Source organism: Prinia subflava, chromosome 2 (genome assembly GCF_021018805.1).
Source record: "Prinia subflava isolate CZ2003 ecotype Zambia chromosome 2, Cam_Psub_1.2, whole genome shotgun sequence".
In the NCBI taxonomy this organism is placed as follows: Eukaryota; Metazoa; Chordata; class Aves; order Passeriformes; family Cisticolidae; genus Prinia; species Prinia subflava.
In genome coordinates this window covers 60,373,354-60,396,005 of record NC_086248.1, presented here as the reverse complement: position 1 = coordinate 60,396,005, position 22,652 = coordinate 60,373,354, and the positions used below count along the sequence as shown (strand labels likewise).

Below are 22,652 nucleotides of genomic sequence, written 5' to 3'. Positions count from 1 at the left end.
GATATAATCAATTTCTCAGAATAGATGCAATTCTGAACTCGCAGGCTTCTGTGAAACTTAATTCCCTGTGTGCGGAAAGGGTCTTGGCAGCTGTCAGGGAGTGCAGCTCCGTGGGGAAGGGGCAGGGCTTACTTGCTGCCTGGCCCATCCTCTCACAGAGCAATTTCTGCCAGGAGTCATAGGTGCTGCCATCCGTCGCAGCAATGGCACCTGGCTCTAATCCTGAACTGAATGTGCATGGAAATGCATGGTCCTAACCAAAAGTTTGCTCTCTGTTTTGCAGTATAGATGGGAGCCATCCAATGGCTCATTTTTATTTTTATTTTGGCCAAGGCAAAATTGTTCTCTTTGAGAAACCAACTTTTTCCCTGTTTTGCCTTGGTGTGTGGAACAGCTGTAGCAATATGTCTGGCTCTTGCAGAGAACAAAGGGCAGTGAAATCATTGCTCTGCTAAACTACAGCAAGTGCTGCTCTTGGTCAGCATGGGTAAGGCTGCTCCTGTGCTCCTGCTGTAGACACAGCTGGGCACAGCTGCCTGACTTCCAAGTACCAGAGTATTTCCTGCTGGAGATCTGATTCCACACAGCTCTCCATGTGGGAAATGTAGTCTTGTTGACTTCTTGGTCAACACCATTTGGCCATCTTCTGCTGTAAACTGATTAAGCCATTCTGCATCTTCTTTTGCCAGTCAATCTGGCACGTATAAAAGTCCTCCATAGTGATCTGTTAATTTTGTCCTGATGTGGCTTTACTTGGGTGCTTCTTCCTCACATTTCCATTTCTGATTATTGTTATTCTGATTTGGGCTCTTCAGTTTGTTTTTCTCTGGCAAACTGTGGTTTCAAAATAAGGGAAGATTCACAGTAATTACCGTGGTTTGGTTAGGGTTGTGTTTTGGTGTGCACAAGTATTGGATCATGAATCTCTGTTCGAAACATCAGAAGGAGTCTTGGGAGAAGAATTGTGGTGCCTTTCATTTTTCCCCATCAGAACTGATAGTGATAAGGGATTCACATTTCTTAATTGTCCACACTGGTCCAGCATGAGCTCCTTGATCAGAACTCCTCAATAAATCAGATACTCCAGCCTCATGCAGGGGCTTTCCAAAAGAGTGGGAAGTGAGAAAACTGAATATGAATTTCTGCTCGGAGCCTACTTACAGGTTTATTTAATAGATGGAGTTTGCACACAATTAACTAATTATGAGCAAAGTTAGTGCTTGCGGTGAAGAGCAGGCCTTCGAAAATAAGTGCTCGGCTCCATTTGAAGGGCAAACACTTGACACTCAATGTGAACTTAAGCAGGAACTGACTTTCAAAGGGAAAATTGTCTGTCAGATTTAAGTCTACACACACATTCTCTTCAATATTTGGGATTCTAAGCTCTTTGAAGGTAGTCTCTTCACTTCCCCACAAAGCACTTTTTTGTTCACCTTCACAGCAATTTTCTCTCTTCCCTCTCCCCCTCACCCCCAATCCCCTTAATGTTACAAAAGAATTCGCTTCTGGGATGAGATTCTGCTTGCTGAGTTTCAGCCCCAAATTATATTTTAGAGATGACTTTGAAATTCCCTGTAAGTGTGCGCTCATTATTGGATATCTTTGATACAACTTTAAATACAACTGTGCAGACATTGCTGCCATTACTGGTAGGAAAATATAAAACCCACACAGAGAAAGCAATAGTCAGAGCCAAAAGGCCCCTGTGATAGATAAAAGTAGAGGTATGTTTCAGATATGGGACCCCAGCTTCGTAAACATTGTGAAGCTCTCTGAATTAGTCACTTCACACAATACTGTTTAAGGGAGTTTTAATCAGACCGTGTTGTGCAGGGGCTCATCCTGAATGGATTTAGTCTGGAGAAATCACCCTACTCAGAAGTGCTCTTTTTATTTATTTTTTTTTTTTAATTTTTTTTTCTTTTTTTTTTTTTTTTTTTTTCTTTTTTTTTTTTTTGACATGCCTCTCTCCTGGAGATCAGTACAGCAAAAGAAGAGAAAATGTCAGGCAAGAGCAGGCCAATCAAAGCAGTATTGAGCTCAGTATGAAACACTCTTGAGGCATGTTCACTATAAGCTACTGCAAACCACATACTTTTTCAAGACACTGGAGGACCACTTCCCAGCTGGAAGGAAACACTGGTCATGGCCTTTTTGTATTTTTCAGACTGCTCAAACTCCTATTCCCAGGGGTCAAAGAAAACAGACTAAACTCAAAGGTGGAATTTACTGCCCCAAGATTTATATCAGGATGGACAGTGACTCATCATCCCTCACCTCTGCAGATGGCAGCCCTGTGGGTTTGGAAGTGTGCACACGTTTCCTGTGCAGCTGGGGCAGAAGGGTGCAGCAGAAACCAGCCCATGCCTGTATGAGCCCTGCCACAAACTCTGCTCTACCTGGCACTGTGGGACCTCTCCTGGGACAGGCCGCCAACGCAGCAGATGATCACAAGACCAAGCAGTATCACAAAACCAAGTGGTATCACAAAACTAAGTAGTATCACCACTGTAGCTTTTGTTTGTCATCACTGTTTTCCTCCAGAATGGAAATGGGAGGTTTGTGGGTTTACCCTTTTTTGCATACTATAGGACATTTCATGTGCTATATAGCAATGTGTACCACAGCCCTCACCATTTCAAAGTATCCTCATATAAGAGGTGCTTTGAGATCATGCTCTCAGCACAGAGAAGAAAAAAAGTAGTAAACTTGGAAAGGTTTCTTATAGGATTTTATGAATAGGGAATTATGAGTGGCAAATTGTTCCAGGAAGCTTAAAGTTTCTGAGGTATGCAAAAAGACCTGTCAAAAAATCAGAGTTCCTTTACACGAAGCTCTTCTTGGCTGATTTGCTCTATCAACAGGGTATGTTGTACTGATCCTCAAGGAGCAGGAGGAGCTAAGTGTTTCTGAAATCCTCCTGCTGTGTCATTTTGAAAAGTGGTATTCATGTAATGTGTACCCTGGATCTCTTATCGTCAAGCCATTGTTCTGAATATTTCTGAAATCCTCATGCTGTGTTGTTTTGAGAATAGGTATTGAAGTACCACAGATTGCTTAGTGCTGAGCCATTTCTTTCCTATGTCAGAGATGACAGAAAGAAGCAGATGACAATATGGCTGGCACTGGTGGAGAAAATGCTATTAAAACTCATCAGAGGCAGGATCCAGGGTCCCTTACTGAGATATTATTTGATCAATTGGGATGGATGTGGATTAACAGGGAGATGATCCTGTCTTAACCAGCTGATATAATTTTTATTTTGAGGCAAGAGTGTGAAGAACTGGCAAGAGGCAGCCGGAAATATAATGTATGCAGGCTTCATTATGCTTTTTCAACAGCAACAAATGCAAAAAGGCTAATGTGTGAGGTCAGCAGTATGGCACAGGGGGTGATGAGCTTGAAAGGATTAAGGGGTGGCCTCACTAGAGACTACAGAGAGATCGTACTGCTTTGGTGTGACCTGAATGGAGGAGCAGAGTGTTAGGTGGAAAAGAACTGGACTAGACTTGTTATTCTTATTCAGACTATTTATCTGAAGCCTAAGGAAGAAAATACTATAAAGCAAAAATATTTGCAGATAATGCAGAAATAGGGAGCGCTGCCACTACAAAGAAGCTACATGTGTGAATGGGAAGATAAATGACCTAGATAAAACTAAAGTAATGAGGAGCTGGACAGAACAGAGGACCAGACTCTGAAATATCATACTATGCAGAAATGCAGTTCAGGAAAATTTAGTTCATGGGTAGCAGAAGAAATTTGAAAGATTAAAATTGGTGCATAAATGTGTAGAAATTTACAGAGAACATCCAATTATTACATAGTGGGTTTAAGTTTCTAGAAATTACCCCCCTTTATTACTGCACAGACCATGCCTGTACTATCCTAATTTCTGATCAACTAAGATGAAGGAATTATTATAGTGATAGGCAAAGATATAGCAAGAACAAGCAGAATAATGCAGAGATGGAGGAAAGTAGTTGTCCCAAATATACCAAAGAAATTAGGGCTGTACTCTGTTGAAAGAGAAGACTGAGAGGTGAGATCATTTTGCTCCATGAAGATCTTGAGGGAGTAGGAAGAATAGTTGATGCAAGACAGTTTGAATCTCTGTCAAATGCAAGAAGCAGAGGGCACAAATTAAAGTTTTGCATTATGTGGAGGGAAGTCCCGCAAGGAATTTAGTTTAGAATTCCTTTATGCAGGGAGCAGATAATATACAAGATGCTGAAAAGTGCACTCTGCTATACAAAAAGCCCAATGGGAACACAAATTTTTACTGCTGTGTTCCCCAAAGCCGCATCTTTGTCTGAAGAGTGCTTTAAAGACAGCACCATTCTTCTACAGAATGCAGGAGAGGGCTATAAGAAAAAATAACCTATCCCATCCTCATGAGAATACTCAAAGTGTTTTTCCTGGCTTATTGGTAGCATTTTCAGAGAGACTGGATGTCTGAACCCTTTCGAAAATTTTGGCTGTGAAGGAATTGTTGCCTGAAAGAGTCAGTGGAGTGGCTTTGAAATTACACAGGTCTGGAACTGAAATTATGAGAGCCCTTTGGGAGATAGGACTGAGAAGACTGAATTTCTTCTTTGACTTAGTTTTTGCAAGTTTGAAAGGATTAATAATACTGCAGCAGAGGAGATAAAAAGCACACGACAAAGTCTGTAAGACACAAATGAAATGTGGCATTATTTGAATGACCCTAAAAAAATTACTCAGATGATTCATAAGAAAAGGATTTATTTGGGAGAGACCTGATTGGGCAATAGTTGGAGATGAATTTACCTGTTCCTCTGGCACTCAGATGAAGGGTGGGTGAAAATCTGAAGTTTAATAACAGGAAAGTCTTGAATTCTCCCATCTGCCCTTTTCCTTCCCTCTCTCTCCTACTGGTTAAGTGAAAGAAATCTGCAGATTATTGGCTTACTGAAAATAAACAATTTCATAAGTTTTTACTCCACTAAATCGTGTCAAGATTTTTCTTTTTATGCAAAGCAAACACTTTTAAAATATTGGAAAAAAAGTCTGTCTCAAATAAATGTGTTTGGCTTCTCTTCTGCCCCTTCTCATTAGGGGATCTGTGGGCTTGCAGCATTTGAGGGACTCCTCGACCTGTCAGTGACATCTGCTAACATATTACATCTCCACCTTGCACACAAACTGCTTGCAAGAGAGTCTGAATACAAACCTCTGAAGCAGAGCAGCAGCTGTAAATGAGTCTTTAATACAAAAGAGAAAAGAACTAACCCTATTACTGTACACATCCAAAAAATGTAGGCTGTAACCCTTTGATGTCTGCAACTTGATTTTCCCTTTCTTCCCTCAGTGCATGCACTGTCGAGCATCACTTACTGACACCAAGAGAATTGAATGCACAGAGAAAGACAAGCAGAAAGGCACCTGATCCAGTCATTTACAGCATAGAGTATATACTGCTGTACAGTGAATTATTTTTACATAGGTAATTAATAATGGAGAAACAATGTAGTGACAGTGTAAGTCCCAGGGGAGAAAATTGTCAGCCTATTTATTCATTTATTCTTTGCTAACTAAATTGATGGGATAGTCTGATGCCTTTCTGGATTGCACATGGATGATGAAACTGCAAACAAGTTTCATTTAAATAACAGGCAAATCTTCCAATTAGTCAAAGCCTAATTCTTATGCCTTGAAATGATGAACTGCATGTACTGTGACCTCTGTCAGTTTGAAGGGGAAAAAGCTGTCGACCAAAAACCCAAGACATTGATCTGAACATTTTAGGCACCAATTCAAATACATTAATCTAGTGTGATTTGCCAAGATTCTGTAACTGTCTTCTGGATTCCTAGGTTCATGTTAAATGGGATATCATTAATTCTTTCATATAAACTCATCTTTTAGCTATTGGAGAGTTTAGTGTAACTAAAGCATGGTTCTCAAGAGTTTGTGGAGGATAGCACTGGATTCTGCTCTCTGATGCACGGCCTTGTTCACTCTTCTGTGTGGTTTATGCTTCCAGAAATTGCACCTTGCACAGCAGTCGAAATCCCAGTTTCAGTAGGGGAAGGATTTTGATAGTAACAAAGTGTTATTAATCTAAAAACAGATTAATGTCCAAAGGCCATGAACACAAAACAAATATCCCATGGCCATTTCAGTCATGAGACAGGCATTTCTGCTGGAAAAAAGTGAGCTCCCAAGATGCGCTTTTAAGTAAAAAGGTTGCATTTTTTTCTGGCTTAACTTTTCTCTCAGATTTTTGTCTACTTTTGCATGTTTATTTTCTCATCTTTGTAAGGTAAGGAATACCTCTACTTCATATCCTTGCATTTTTAAAATGGGAGCTGTTGGCTGGCATATATGGGGCAAAAACTCCCAGAGCACAGTGAGTAAAGAACGATTTTTGCTATAACTAGCTACAGCTGAATCATGATAAATCATGCTATTTCATTGAATTAATCTTCTGAATATTAGATTTAAGAAGCTGTGTCATGTTGAAATATTGTAATATCTCTGATGTAATCCACTGTAATCCATTGTTGGAAGTTTTGAGGGGGAGATGGAAGTGAGAGAAAGAGCTGGCTGGTGCTGGATAACCAATAATCTGCACAAACTCTTGGAGCTGGTGGCAGAGCTGCAGTCTCAACACTAGTTTCAGCCTGGGAGCAATTGACACTCTGTACCAGCTATTTGGCTGGAACTTAAATATGTCACTTGGCACTGAGAGTCGATAAAAGCCCTGTTATTTTCCAGGCTGAGAGCAAAACGAGACTGTACACTTCCTAAACCATTGCACAGTGCTTATAAGGAATTGCTGGTTTATCTGAAGTAATTTAATCAACCTGATCATTAGATGAATTTGCTACTTCCACACTTTATTCTAATTGTGTTTGCTTATATGCATATTACACTTTTGCCCATTTTTTAGCTCTAATTAATAAACTGGAAACGAGCATGCTGTGAATGCTTCCCAGAGAGGATCTTCCTGAAATGGAGGAGTCTGCAAGGAAAACTAGCAGGACAGCAAGACTGGAAGGTGTTCTCTAGAGCCGTTCTTTCAGACCACTAAAAGCTGGGGCTGGAGCTGGAAAATCCACCATCCATTGAAGGCCTAGCATCTAGAGCTAATACATTTCCTCCCCTAAGTCTGTGTGTACTGCATAAGTTCTGTGTTATTTGTAGGGAGATTGTTAATGTTTGGTGCATAAACACTGTTGAGAACAGTAAAACACTGTAAAACCAAAATAGTGTGTCAAGGAGACCTAACATGTGTCCCTTCACTGTGCTTATTCTCAGGGTCGTTTTCTTTCCATGTTCCCCTGTTACAGTGCTCTTTGTGGCTGCACTGTCCATCACATCCCACTTCACTTCCAAGCTGGTGGATAAAGCAAGCCCTTCCTGCAGAGCAACACTAAGAGCTCACGGTATAAAGCTTTCACTGTGACAGCTGCAAACTCAATGCTTTTTTAAGAGGAGAAAGTGGTTGTTTTATAGACTAGGTTTTTTAGACTGAAGTAAATAATAATCTTACTTTTGTTCTATTCAAGGACCTTTTATATCTGCTCGTTTTTTGTCACCTTCCTGAGTATGGAGATAACCTGTAACTGAGAGACGGAACGAGTGTTGTCATCTCTATTGCCAAGCCAGTAGCATTTTATGTGCCACGTATTGAAGTAAGACTGATGCTTGGCACAGCTTTGCAGTGCAGTGATCTTGTGTAGCTGCTGTCAGGAGTAAGGTGCTGACTTTGAAGGAAACTAGACTGGAGTTTAAACGCGCCACAGCATTTATGCAGGAACACATTGCTAAATATGACCAAGAAAATTTAACTGCAAAATTTTAGAGAGCATGTACTTCTCCCCCGCTTCTTTTGTATTGGGCTGAAGTCCAAATTGTTTGTAACAAAAATCTGGATACTACACATAGACACAGTCTTTGGAAATAGCATCTGATCTTTGAGATGCTCTTATACAAAGCACCCGAGAAGGATGAACCCTTCCTCTTTGGGGTGAACCACCATGCAGCATGTAAAGAGCTGGATGCCTGCATCAGATAAAGGGCCTCAGACTCACTGGCTGGTAGGAGAGGCCAGGTCAGAGCTAGTGTAGTGGTGTGTTGTTGTTGTCCACACTGGTGGACTATGGCTGCGCTCCCAGCCCTCTGTAGGCCTGTGTCACCTGCTCCTCTGAAGTTATGCCCAGGCGAGGCTTGGAGGATGGAACTGGTGAACATCTGTACTCATAGGCATACTCATGAGGCTGTGTGAAACCCAGGGAGGGGGGGCAATGGGAGAGGCACCAGTGCGAACCAATCATGCTGTGCTACTTCTGCCCATCCAGGGCTGGAGAAGTGCCAGGGAAGCCCCCAGCAAGTCATGGTGTTGGCCGTTCCTCACTACATCTCATACTGGGTCTCAGCCTTTTCTGCAGGAGCTGTTGCATTCTGAGCAGGTCCTTAGCCACTGGAGCAGGACTGGGGCTGCCTTATCTTGTACAGACGTGAATTCCCTGGTACTTGGCTGGTGGCTCTTCTGAGGAGGAAGATCTGGTCTCCTATTATCTTCCTTTGAATGTTTTGTGCTACTTGGAACTTGGACATTTGTTCCCATGTTTAATTTGTGGAAAAAACTCCTACTAGAAAATCTTCTGATTAAGTCAAGTTCAGTCTGTCGTGGTTGGGGGGGGAGGTGAATTCTTCCAGGGGGATGTGGGCAGTCCAATCAGTGATCAGCTTTTCTGCTGGCACCTGGGTTGGTCACTCAGAGGTTTGGACACGCCTCTGAGGACACAAAGAGTTAAAAGCAGGAGTCTGAGGGGCTCGGTCTTTTTTCAGATCCGGGTTTTCAGCAGAGAGATGTCTCCAGTCTCCTTCCCCCGCCTGGCCACGAGGCTGGGTGGGGGAGGGGAAACACGTGGTCGGCTCAGGTAAGCCGAAGCCCCCGGGGGGGGAGAAGAGAAGGGACAGGACTGGAACTGAGCTGCCCCGTCCAGGATGGAGGGGTGGAAAACTGTAGAAGTGCCTGCTGTGTGTGCTCACCCCCCTCCTTCCCCCCAAACTCCGGGAGAAGGTGCCCAGCCACGTGGGGGTTTGCGGATCCTAGGAGTGCCTGAGCCTGCACCCTGCTGAGAAGAAACTGTTAACCCTTGCTTGGCAGAAAGAAACTTTTCTTAGACATTGATTCTCATGACTGGTGGTTTTCGGAGAGAGGGAAGCGGCCTGAGACCGAGGTGATAAAGCATGATTGGAAGGAACTCGATAGAAGAATGAGAAGAGTAGCTTTTTGAGCCGGACTTCTCTTGCATAATGTCAGCCATGGACTGAACTTGAGTCTCTTTTGAACATAAACTGCATTTTTGGGTAGATGCAGCTGCCCCTTGCTTTTGCTACAGTGACTGGCACTTGAAGAGTTGGAGCGAGCAGAGAAGAGAGGGGGAGGGTGAGGTGGCGCCCTCTGCCCTCAGGGCAGACCTGCTCCTGGAACCCCAGCCCCTGGGTGAAAAGGGGAGAGCTCAGCATGCAGCATCCTTAAAAAGCCCTGTATGTAGTTTTGGCCTATGAGACAGCGGTGAGAGCGCTGGACATAGGAAAAAGAGAGTGTCACCTTAGCAGACTTCTCCGGGCGGTGCTATGGGTGACATAGAAACACATAAGGGGTGGACCCGTGTTTTCTAAGAAACAGTCTGTAGTGCGAGAGAGACTCCTCTCTCCCTTGCTAAATTAAAGATTAGTTTGTTTTTGAGTAGTGATTGTTTGATCTAAAACCCAGGGGTTGGTCTGTGAAGAGTGATGGGTAGGGAGGTAGAAACTAAGAGAAGAAATGTTCTAAGAAGTTTTTATTTCTGTCTCTGTGTGTGTTTAAGAGTATTTCTGTCCCTGTTCTTATGTAATTAATAAAGTTTTGGTGGGTTTTTTTTGTTTTCAAGATTTAAGCCTGCTCTGCTCTGTTCCTAATCACATCCCACAGGAGTTGTTAGAGAAAAAAACATATATTCATGAGTGCACTAACATCTGGCCAGTGCTAAACCATGACAAGTCTTATTAAAGAAGGCTTAAAACAGCCTTCTCTGTTTTAGCAGATGCTGCTGGTTTTAAATGCCTCTGGGAACATTGTATTTTGAGCTTTTTTAAATTTGATAAAAATATGACTGTGAGAGGGAATGGTGTCCATCAGAGAGGAAGAGGTTACATGGAAGCTGAAGCAGTAAAGTTCTCAGTGAATAACAAGAAAAGAAGGACAACATGTAGTTCAAGAGGCCTGAAAAGGAAAGGGAAGATAAGTTCATGAAAAACTGTGTAAGCATTCAAAATAGTTGAACTAAAACATACTCATTACAGCATGAATTGTGCACCATCCTCTCTGGATTTTAGTAACCTGAGAGCTTAAGGAGTTAAATTTTTTTCTGCCTTGTTTACTGTTTTTCTGCCCCACTGTGAGTTATTTTTTTAGTGTCAGATCTACACTGACACTTATATCAAAAAGCCTGTGATTTAACTTGATAGATCAGCTACTGTGAGGGGGTAGGGGTGGGTAACTGACCCTAGTATTGAGATATATGATGCTTATTTAGAGAAATGACATATATTCTTGATGAGATATACAGATGCAAACTGCAAACTTCTGATTCAAGGTTACTTGCAAAAAGAGTAGAAAAATAAGCTTTTTTTTTCTTTTTCTTTTTTAGTTCTGCCCTTCTTTCTTTTGCTTAAGATAGAAAATAGAGAGTTTTCAACATTAGAAATACTATGTACTGAGGATGACTCAGGGAACAGGTGCCCTGTGAAACCACTTGACTCTTACATGGGAACAATTCAGCAGGGGTAATGGTTTTAGTTAGGTGGTGGTGGTGGAATTTGGAGTTCTTGTTTATGTCTACAGAAGTACAGCTTCAGTTCATACTTACAGAAGACGCCACTCCTGAGATTAGGAGATTCCCCATTGTTTCATGTAACATTTCAAAAAGGTGATTTGTGGGAAATAATGCTCTCCTGAGGTGTTTTTCTGGTCCTAACTATTTGAAAGAGAGTCAAGATAGAGACCCATAAGCTTCAATAATATCTTCGGTGAAAAGTCAATGCTTCTTAAGCCATGCCCGAAGATAGAGGAACATTCCTCAATGTGGTAGGATGGGAATTCTCCATTATCTCTTTCAAGGGAAAATGCTGATTTGTTGTAAGAATTTCAGAAAATGAGTGGTTTCATTTAAGTGAATTATTTGCTAATAAATCATGAGTGCAATAAGAAATATCTACTTTACTATGAACAAAATTATAAACATTGATTTTTCCAGTCAGAAACAACTTTTTCTTTTGTGTAGCAATGATAAACTAAGTCAAATGAAACATTTCAGTTGAACACAACTGAAGTTTTGGCTGTTTCTTTTTGCAGAAAAAAAATCCTTTGCCGCTGAAACTGTTCTCTAATTCTATGAGATTTCACTTTTGAGGCTGCAAAAACAATTTCAATATCAAATCTTTATGGATATGAAAAATATTTGCTGCCTAGCCCTTCTTTCTAACAACGTCTTGATATCTCTCTCAGAAAGTTTACAAATAGGCGAATTTCTCTGTATTTCTTTGTGACAGAGAGAAGCTTGGTAACCTGACTAGAGATTTATAATTTGTTGATTTTTTTTCCCCACACAGGCTCCTTTGCAAAGAATTGTGGCATGATGCTTATCTTATAGTTTTCAATATCAAAAAAATTTTAAAAACCCCCGCAAATGCTGGAAATATGCATCACATCTCTGCATGGTGGCTGAAAGAGTCCGAAAATTTGTGGCCCAGTCTGTTTTCCATTTGAGATGATTTTGTATATTATTTTTTCTTTTTGTCTATTTATGACTGTTTTTAAATGGCTCACATAAGAGATCTTCTTTAAATCCCTTGCTTTTTACTAGACCAAAACCTCCTGACCATCAGAAAATGGATTATTTTGGAAGAAGTTCTTAATGAACTGAAAATTGAAAACTAGGCCATTAATCCTTAACACTGGGTGAAAATTCTTCACATTACTCTTTATTGCCTTAGTGTCATTGGAAATTATGGTAGGAGAATCTTTCATGAAAAGCATCAAAAACAGCCACAGAAGAAAACAAATTTAAGGAAAGATGATTGGATAACAGGAAACTGGAGTGATGAGGGACCTTTGTAGAGCTCTGGGGTTTGGGTGAGACTACCCATGTAAATCAGGTACTGAGAAATATTTTTCTGAAAGAACAGACTGTAACAGCAGGGGTTTTTTGTCTCTGGTTAGTCTGCAGACTTATCCAGGCTGTGTGATGGGATTTTGGCTTTTTCTGGTAGAAGCTGAATGGACTTCTCCTGTTTGACCACCATCTCAAAAACTTGAAGAAAGCTTCTCAGGGAGTAGCAATCTAAAGAAATTTTTAGACATAATAGATAATTTGTGGAGGGGCACTTCTGTTTATTTGGTTTTGGTTTTTTCCCTCCCTTGCCCTTAAGAAGGTACATCCAGCTGTATTATTTAGGCAGAAACTGCTGATTTCCAGCAAGGAATTGCATGGTAATACTTTATTAGTGAATTATGAAGCCATCACACCAGGACACTGGAGAGAGTAACTATGATTGCACTGTAGCTTTCCAACATGACTAAATGAAACAAGGGGACTTAGAACAGGTTAATGCAGCCTCCTCTAAAATTGCTCAGGCCATTTGCAAGTGCTTTGCAGTTTCAGTTGCAGTCCTACAACTACCTATGGCTATTCATTGATCAGATACTATAAATATGCAAGGAATTGAGAGGGACCTTCAATCTGTAAGCAACCACCTGCCAGAACTTGTAATTAGGGCTGCCATATTTCTAAAGGTGTCAGACCTGCTGAGCATGTGCACCCCAATGGATGTGTGTTAGAGTTACAAGATGACTGCAAACCCTAGGCAAATATAAGATAACCAGGAAATATGTCCAGAACAAACAGAACATGTCTGGGAGAGCTCATGTATCCAAAGTAGCTCTAACGATGCTTTACATTGGGAATTACAGGCAAACCTAGTAGTATTGTAGTACTAGAATCTTGAATCCTGCCATTTCATGCAATGAGACGAAGAGGACTTGTGAATCAGACAAGTGAATCTCTATTGTTATGTGTGAACTCAAATGGGTCTTGTTAGCCACTGGCTTAACAGGGCAGCACATGGCAGTTTCCAGGAGAGTGACAGGTCCTACACCTAGACAGTGAGAACAAAGAAATGCCTTGGATTCTGTCTGTTTTGAATTTGGTATTTGTGAGAATTAAAGTAGTTCTTCCAAACTTGGCAGTAGCTTTGAGTGTTCATTTTATGAACTGCTGTTCCAAGCTGCTGTTAATTGTGACTGTTTAGCAGGTATGTATTAATATCAGTGTAATGCCTCTGAACTTGCTTTGGAAGTCTCTATTGTGGGCAATACTGAGCAGGTTGTATCTCAGTTTTGATATTTCAGTCTCCTTTCTGATTCTTCAGCAGAATAGAAATTGGGCTTGTGATTTCTTCCACAGCACTTCTGCAATACAGTTTTTATTACAAATGATGCCACTTTAGGCAGGATAGACACAAGCAAACTGTAAGCTCAGAATTGCCCATTGTAATCAAATTGGCTATTTTCCAAACAATTCACAGTCTCTCTCCCAGTGTGACCTTTCAGAGCCCTGCGCTCAGCAAAAGAGGGGTATATTACCTTTCATGCACTAGTGTTCATTTTCAGGAGAAAGCCAGGATTATTGTTCAAATTCTGTACAATTACACCTGAGCACCTCATTGTTTTTGTGGGAGTGGGGGGGACACACACAAAAGAGTCTGGTTGGCATTTGGTACAGAGATGTGGCTGGCCTTACACAGAGCAGGGCAGACACAGAAAACACTGAAAGCACACTCTGCAATAGATATGTGACCAACTGAGTGCCTAGAAAGAGAATGGATACTTCCCTATTTGTCTGGTTATTCTCGCCAAGCTGTGCTGATGCTTTCCAGAGGTGTAATTGGACATAATTGCATATGTTGGGCAGGCAGTGGAGGCAGATGGGACAAGGGGGATAACTTAGTTGTTACCTAAACAGGTAAAAGAGCAAATGAGTTAGGGATCCTTTAAATTGGTGCATTTGGGGTCTGGACTGTTTCCCACTTTCCTGTTTTCTCCCCCATTATTACAGCTGCTTTTAGAACCTTTGGGTTTATATAAATTAGGAAAAATCCAAACAGTGGTAGATTGCCAAGCAGAAAATTATTTACATGAAAACTCCTGCCTAAGCATAATTTTTCCTGAGATGACATCTGCTTTGAAAATACAACACAATTTCATCTCAGATGTAAAAGTAACACACTTGCCTTTTTTTTTTCCCGACACCAGGAGATGCATAACTTGCCGACAGTATATGGTTGATAGCTGTATCAGTCAATCCTAAATAGTCTATAAATCCATGTACAGTGTAAAATATCATTGATTTATGTAATTGGGAATTTTTAACAATACAGTTTTGTTTAACTATGTTTGTTTTTCCCCATTCAGAATTATATTCCCTGTGAATCTGGAAGCAGTCTCTGGTTGTACAGAGCCACTATGTATTCCATCCTCGTTCTTCCCTGGAGTATAAGTTATGGTATATCAGCATTGTCTTTGAGGTCTACCAAACCTGTGGATATGTAATATGCTGAAGTGTGGAGATGGAATGAAGTTGAAAGGATTCATGAATAAAATGTAAGTGGGCGATACTTCAAGCCAAAGCACAAATACTGCATTGTCTAAATTGAAAGAAATAGCTCCTTTTGCTCAAGTAGAATAAGTAGCAGTAACAAAAAGACAGGATTATTGTGGCCTTTGGTCTGGGACTCAGCTGTTATCTGAGAGTGACATACAGAGGTGCTGAAATACTTCCTTTCCACGTGATGGTTGCAGATGAACTTTGGTGAAGAAAGTAAATTCTATACTGGGTATATAGAGAGTCTTACAGATCTGTGTGAGAAACTTCATCAACTCTAAGCAATCCCCCACAACCTGCAGCACCCAAAGAAATAAATATAGCTTTCAATCCAAAATTAATGATAAATGGAAGGAGCTATTCTGCCCCTGGCATTGTCAATTTTCTCTTCCTTTTCAGGAACCTGATTATTCATACTTAGTATACAAACATACTGCATGAGGTAAATAGGTACCAAGGCTAGCTCTGGTTTTGAACATAGATCATCATTTTACTTACTCCCTTACATCATTTAACTCTGTTCTGGTGACCCTGGGACCTGGTAATACACACTGCAACCAATAACCATAACTCCATGATCCGTATAGAATATGTGAAGGATGGTGGCAACTGTGTAATTTATTACCTTCTGTAGTGCTGTGTTATTATTATTTGACTGTTATAGCATTCATAGTTTGACAGATTCCTATTAGCCAGTCAGTCAGAGTGTGTAGTGTATTATTTTACCAATACCTGATGCATATCAATAAAGTGGCTGAACACTGCTATAAAAGAACAGCTGAATTGGCTTGGATGTAATCTCCCATTCTGAGTTCTCACCTGAAACATCAGTTTAAGCTGACTGATACTTCTGTAAGGCTTAGAAAAGTCTGGGTAACTTCTCTCTTTGCCCTGAATCCTTGAAAAGAAGCATCAAAAATGTACAAGAGGTTATATTTACCGTATTACTATTCCAACAAAAGATGCAAAATTCACGAGAAATCTTGTACTGTGAGACAACCTGTTCTCACAGTATTTCCAGCCCATTAACTCAAGAATCAGATTGTTTGGATTAGGTTTGCACAAACAGCCAAGCTTTTCAGGTGCTCATCCAAAAGGCATTGAACCAAATCTTTTGAGGTTTCCCCACATACTTAATATATTATGCAAATATTTACTACATGCAGAGAGGAGAGCAAGATGGGAAAAATCTCCTTGTCCAGGACAAGCAGAATTAGTTATTGCTAGATGAGTAAAGGTATTATGATTTCTGCTGGCATGACAAAAACATCAAGAAGGAGAGGAAGCACAGACAGAAAGTGTCACAGGGTTGAGGGTGGCTAAGAGGAATCCTGAAGCTGGAAAGCAGTGAGTTGCTGGAAGGTGGGGAGAGGAGATGGAGCTTCATATAGCCATGAAACTGTCTCTCAAATTACGGGGAATATAGAGCTAATAAAAGAAAAGGATTTGAGCAGGGATAGCTGTGATTCTGGAGAGGGGAGCTGGATAATACAACCCCTATGCCTGCATGTGGCCAGAGCTCAGGTGACAGCTAGTGGTCTCATGGGGGCCACAGCAGAGCTGGGCTTGGGTGTGTGAGTCCTGCGAGGGACACATGCTGCTGCTGTTCTCCTGGGGGCAGAGGAGCTGCCTGGAGACTGTTAAATCCCTGTTGTACACTTCATCCTCCTGCATTTCTAAGAGACAAAGCTTAGATCATCCAGTGATGCCTATTTCAGGGTTGTGAAGTATAATACTTCTGACTAGATGCAATACATCTATAGAGTATCGATCAAAAAATAAGAAAATATGTAGGGAAAAAATGCAACTTATCCTGATTTTTTTCCTGTTATTTCATTGCACAGGCAACCTGACACAACATGTTGTATATAATTCAACCATGCTGTCAGTTTTTACTAGGAATGTAATCAATATGATCTTACAAATTTTAATCAAGGTCTCTGAAACAAAGCACTTGTTATTATATAGATTCTTACCTAAAGCTTTGCAGCAGTATGTTAACAAGATGAGAGAAGTGTAAATCTTTAAGAAGAAAGAGTCTGACTGTAAAAAGACCATGATTTCTGCCTCACCCAAAGTATGACTAGCAGTAGCATAGACAGAAGGAGCTGTGTGTAAGGTAGTCCTACTGCTCCTTCTCCTGAGGAGTAATATAAAAGTAATAGAATAAAGTAAAATAAAGTAATAAAGTAGCAGTAGAACTGTGTCCCTTCACAATTTCATTAATGGTCAAGCAAATAAAGTATGATAATGTGTGTTACTTCATGAGGAACTAAGCAAAGATGTAATTGTCAAGAGCTGCAGAGAGGGTGGGTTTTTTTTGATGTGACTGAAGGAAATTTCTGCAGACACTCAAACTGCAGGTGGAAAGAGAACAGGATTGTATGAAGTCATAGGAGGGAGTCAAATTGCTGCTTGCAATTCTAGTTACGTAGACCTGAGCTAAAACACAGGGTAAGCTTCTCTTCACCTAGCTTTAGACATTTGTATGGTAATAATTTAAGGATTACCTTCACTATAGATTTTTTTTGTACTCTGTAGAGATAAAAAGACATTTTTAGGGAGAGATTTTTTTACTAGTTTTAGGTGTCTTCTGTAAGATAAGCTGATATGGGACTTCATATTTATGATTCTCATAAATGAATATAAGGTTCAGCAAAAGTGACCAAACATGGTAATGTCTAATCAGAAGAATGTTTCCCTCTCCCTCACCAGTGATGACAACATTTTATTTGTTGTATCTTGCATCAGCTATGGTATCACAATATGTTTTGCATGAAGGTACTCAAATTTTTTGAAATAAACTCACAAGAGATGCTTTGTTTTCTGTTCAGCTTACCAAGCTGCCCAAGGAAGTGTTGGAATAATCATCTCTGGAAATGTTCAAAAAATGTGTGGATATGACACTTAGGGATACAGTTTAGTGGTGCACATGGTGTGCTAGGTTAATGGTTGGACTCAATGATCTTACAGGTGTTTTCCAACCTTAACTGTTCTATGAATCAATGATTCTGTTATTTTTTTATAAGCTTTATTAACCTTGGGTGAGTGGCAGAGAATATATAAGTTACCATGTCTTCTTCCACAGTGTTTAGAAATGTCTCTGAGAGGAACATGCGTGGGATGTTCCTCTACATAATTTTCTTCCACATCTTTGATACCAATCAAAACATTGTTCCTCAGTGGCACACCACTGGGTTTGCATTTTGATCCCCCTCTAAGCAAACCAAGGGGATATGTGCAAAGAAGAGTGGAAGATCCTCACCATGGTGTCTCCAGTGAATCCATGTGCAAGATGGGGCACCACTGGGTGGGACAGTGCTGTCAGTGGGATTGGTGGTGCTGCTCCAGAGAGGTTGCCCTGCCTCTTCCATAGACATGGTAGGTCACAGACATTACTTTCAGAAAGGATTTAAGCACAGACTGGAGCAGCTATTCAGGGTCCCTGGCAATCCTGTACATGGGATGGCTTCAGTGACAGCTCTGCTATTTTTATGGAGCTTACTGTGTTCTAGCTGTCTGTTCTGCAGCTGCCCCTCCACAGACAGCCAAGACAAACCCTTCGACAGTGAAGCTGAGCTAGATAGCTCACAAGTGTGTGGTGCTCTAGACTAAGGAGGTGGACAGACTTAAAAGTATTAAAATTTGTCCCAGTGACGTGCCATTAATAAGTGTGCCTCAGTAAGCACAAGCCCACAGTAAATAGAAAGGGGTCTGCTGTGTCATCAAATGAAGTCCTCCAAAATTTCAGAAAAACATGTATTATGAAATTTCCATTGTAGGAAGAACCAGCTCAGTCTTAAAAGCACGATTTTCTGCTGTTTCTTTTTTTTTTTTTTTTTTTTTTTTTTTTTTTTTTTTTTTTTTTTTTTTTTTTTTTTTGCACAGAAGGTGCAGGTGCCTGTAAAGAGTCACCAGAAAGTGCAGTTACTCAGAAAATTTTCCACTTCTATCTCACGATCCCTAAATGTCACCGTTTCTGAGTGCTTAGAGGAGTTTTCAGGTCTGGAAAAACTCTAGCTGGAAGTACATAATTAAAGCAGCCTTAAATACATTAAATATCCTCAGCCAAACAGCAGATACTCCTCTTCTTACTATTTCATACTGACCATTTTATTCAACTCCATCACATTATCCACTCAGCATTACGCTTTTGAGTTTCTCTTTGAAGATGCCTGAGCCTCTTCCCTGACTGCATGGAGATGCTAATTTAGGACTAAATAATGCTGAGGTTAAGTATCTATCTGTAGATACTGTACAGATTTAACACAGATAAATAGATACTGTCTGTAGATATCTATCTGTAGATACTGTCTGATTTAACACAGACATCTAGAGGAGGATCTCTGATTCTTGCTCTTTTTCATTTAGTACTCTTCATAAATGTTGAGGAAACCAAGGATGGAGAAACTGAGTCTAGATTGTCTTCATCATAAAGATTAATGTTTCAACCAAACCAAAACTGGTGCACAGGAATAAGCTGGTACTTAATTGTTTGTTCCTATTGCAAAATATATGTCTTAGATCTAAGGAAAGTTTCTTCCTCTGTGTGGAAACAAGCACCTCAAAGGTGAAAACTAAAAAATGTAGTTTTCTCCAAAATAGTTCTTTATACTTTTCTTCCCCTAAGAAATTTTCTGTGCTGAGCAGTTAAGCCAAAAGTGAAACTTTGTTTTTGTTGAAGGAGCCAGCAATATTTATTCTGAATCAGTACAACAGCCCTCCTCTCATGGGAAGCATTCAGGGCCAAATGTCATGTCCACGATACGATGCTGAGTAGAAATTACAGGGCTGTGGCTCACATAACATACCCTTTCCACTAACCAAAATGAAACATGTCATTGTGGAAGGATAAATGGCAATCTTTGGCTGTCATGCACTAGGTTCTTATTATAGACACAGAGATAATGAAACTAATGTATCCTGAGGCAGTGTTGCTTAAAAGAGTATCAGAACAGGAGAATGTGTGCTGAATTTCATTTACTGAGACCTTTTCTGATGTGTTTGGGGCTAAATTTTGGTGAACTATATAGAGCCTTAGTCCTTGAGGAGTGAAGTGGTGTTTGGCAGATGGCAAAAGGATAACTCTGCACAGGATTTGCCCACCTATTTCTGAAGCCTTTTTTCCTGTCAGGAAGTGTCTGCATGCTTATGTGACTGTTTTTATCATCAGTCAGTCCTTCACTGAGATAAACAAAGTAGAGGGTAGTCTGGGAGGAATTCAACCCCATACAAGTTTTCCACAAAATGATTATATCTGTTAAGCAAGTGGTAGAGAGAGGATGGCAACAGCTGATCCAGAAACTCATAAGGTCAACTGGTGCAACTTTTGAAGATGATGAGATGTGACAGAAATGAAGCTCCTCTTATAACTTATCAAGAGTATATATGTTTGGTTTTAGATACATTCTTGGATATGAGATATCGCCTTGTGCCTCTTCCCTCCTGATAGAACAGGTGTTTTCACTGTGCCAGTTAGGGCACCTGCATTTATTTCACAACTCCATGTTCAAGCCATCTGTAGGCTGGACTTCAGTGTCTGAGTGGACACACCATCTCTGTCCAGCAGCTGAAATAACTTATTGTAATGTACAGGAAGCATGCTAATCCTCATAATTAGCACAATTCTGGGGTCAATACAGGTAAAGAGATTTCAAATGGCTTTTAATTTTATCTGTGATATTTTCTTCATTTTCTGTCTGCCTTTATTTCCTCTCAAAGTAGCTACTCAACATAACTTCCTCCTCATGCTTCAAATGCTATGGTGTCACTGACAGTTGTAAAGGGAACAAAACATTCTGAAAGGAAAATTTTGATATGGACAAGCTGTCTTAGGAGGGTATTTTTTTATTATTATTCCAGGAAAATAGCCTGAAACATTTAGAAGGGGACACACCTTATTCTGTTGAAACTTTGATGTTTTTGTGATCCTAAGAGTTTTTTAAAAAACTGTACAAAGCCCCATGCCCCATTGGTCTACATGGCATTTACTATCTACATTAGGCTGCTACTCAGAACCATCATCAAGGACTGAATGCTGTTATACTGGGCACACTTCAAATATATAAAAGGTGACTCCTGTCTTCAGAGTTTAAGCTTTCAATCTGACTGGCTTGCTAGCATGTTATAACAGTCCTGTCTCTGGCATGCTGATTTGTGGCCTTGATCAAATCACTTAGCCTTTTACTTGCTTAAAAAAACCTACTCCTGCACTTGAATGCATGATAAGTCAATAGAGTCACTCACATATGCAGAGGAGGTGTGTAGGACTGAAAACTCTGGCCATGCAAGCAACATCCCCTTCCTGAGGAGCCTCTTCTGATTTACTTCCTGGCTGAGCTGCTTGGGCAAGAGCATTTTTCATCCATTTATATCAAAATGAGTCATTCTAAAACTCTCCACCTCTGAACCCCAGTATTTAGGCCAGCTGGTTTCTTTGGGTTGATTTAGATTTGAGAGAAAACATAAAGTAGCATATCTGACTGGGTGACAAGTTTGATTAGATGGATGTCAGCAGATTGGAGCAGACTGAGCTTCAAACCTTTGAAGTCAGCCTACCTGCACCTAAAGAGACCTATTAAGACATACAGCCTTAATCCTTTTATTTCTGGAGTCTGAGCTACATTCTTGGCACTGAAAACTAGAGTATGCTGGTTCTTGTCTCTGATGCCCTTAAAATTTTCAGAAAAACACATTGACTCTTCCAGGTGGAAGGTCAAAACTGGCCTATTGCTGTCATCTCCATATTGTTTATAAAAGAGATTTCAAGAAAGGAGGACATTTGGGTAGGGGTGAGGAGCAGAATAGAGGTGCAGAAGGAAGGATTGGAAACATAAGGAGCAAAAAGTATTTGGTTTGAGTAGCAAATGCTCACCTAGAATGAGCAGCAGTGGAAATGGCAATTATGGAAGGCAATCTTATATTTGATGAGAAGAGAACATATGTGATGGGAAGATGTGAGCCATGGAGCAGATCAGATGACTGCAGCAGCTGAGCTGTGAATAAGGTGGAGTTGAGGAAGAGAGCTGCTGGGAATCCTAGGTGGAAGAAAATATAGTGTCAGAACTCTGGAGGAGTCTCTGGGTGAGAATGCATAAACATTTAGAAATGGGAGAAGAAAAAAATGAAATAGAAATCAGTGAGCACTTGGATGTTGGAAAGAGCGAATATACTACAATAAGCAAAAAAACCCCATTGCTTTTTTAGGAAAGGCTTCTCATAAATATACTTGTCCAGAGTTGATAGCTATTACATATTTTATCTCTGTGTTTTACAGTGTTGGCCTTGTAATCAATTTTTCTTCACAACCCAGTGAAGACCTGACTTCTGCAGCAGTTTGACATAGTTTGAAAGAGGCCTCTGAGGACAAAGGTTAAAAGCATCTCCTATGAATTTCAGCACAGTATGTACTTGTAGGCAACTCTCATTCTTCACAGATATTTGTCTAATTGCAGTTATTTATTAATCTGAAACTTGAAGTGTCCCAGAAGACATTGGACATTGGCAATTTAAGCTGTTCTTTCAACCTTCCCTGAAGGTTCATCCAAAATAGACCCTGAATGTTTGTCATTTGTCAAGGATTCAGTAATTGGCAGGAAAGGATGGCTTTGGGCACATATGTTCCTTTCCTCCCTCTCTCTCCCAAGCATTGTGATCTTGTTTGGCTTTGTACTGTCATGTCAGCTTCTTCTGTACTTGCTAGGGTTCATCTTGTATCTTGTGATGGCGCTGCAGAAGGTATTCTTGTCACCTTGAGCATTTTCCACTCTTTCCTCATGCTGACTGCTGTTTCCATGGAAGTCTGTGATGTGTTTTATTCAAAGTATAATTTGTAGAATGTTTGCTTAGAACAGAGGAAGGGAAAAATAACTTCTTCAAGGCAGAGTGAAAGAAAATATACTCTTAAAAAAAAAAGTTGCCCTCTTTCTAAACCTTAATCCTCAGCTCTTCTATATCCCAAATTAATACCAT

At 40.4% G+C, this 22,652-nt stretch overlaps 1 protein-coding gene across 25 annotated transcripts in view; it reads left to right on the top strand.

The window, feature by feature from the left end:
- LOC134546893 (uncharacterized) overlaps positions 1–22,652 on the top strand; it is a 249,245-nt gene that overhangs the window by 132,070 nt on the left and 94,523 nt on the right. For 6 of the 25 annotated variants that reach the window (XR_010079298.1, XR_010079297.1, XR_010079287.1 and 3 more), the window contains one exon: positions 14,492–14,680. The exons of 18 other annotated variants lie outside the window; for them this stretch is intronic. Coding sequence is in view for 4 of the 7 variants with exons in the window: in XM_063390174.1 (XP_063246244.1) it covers positions 14,492–14,629 (138 nt within the window). In the remaining 3 variants the exon portion in view is untranslated. Of the gene's footprint in view, positions 1–14,491; positions 14,681–21,957; positions 22,076–22,652 lie in introns of those variants that run through there. One more of the 25 variants, XM_063390169.1, reaches the window with a different exon arrangement.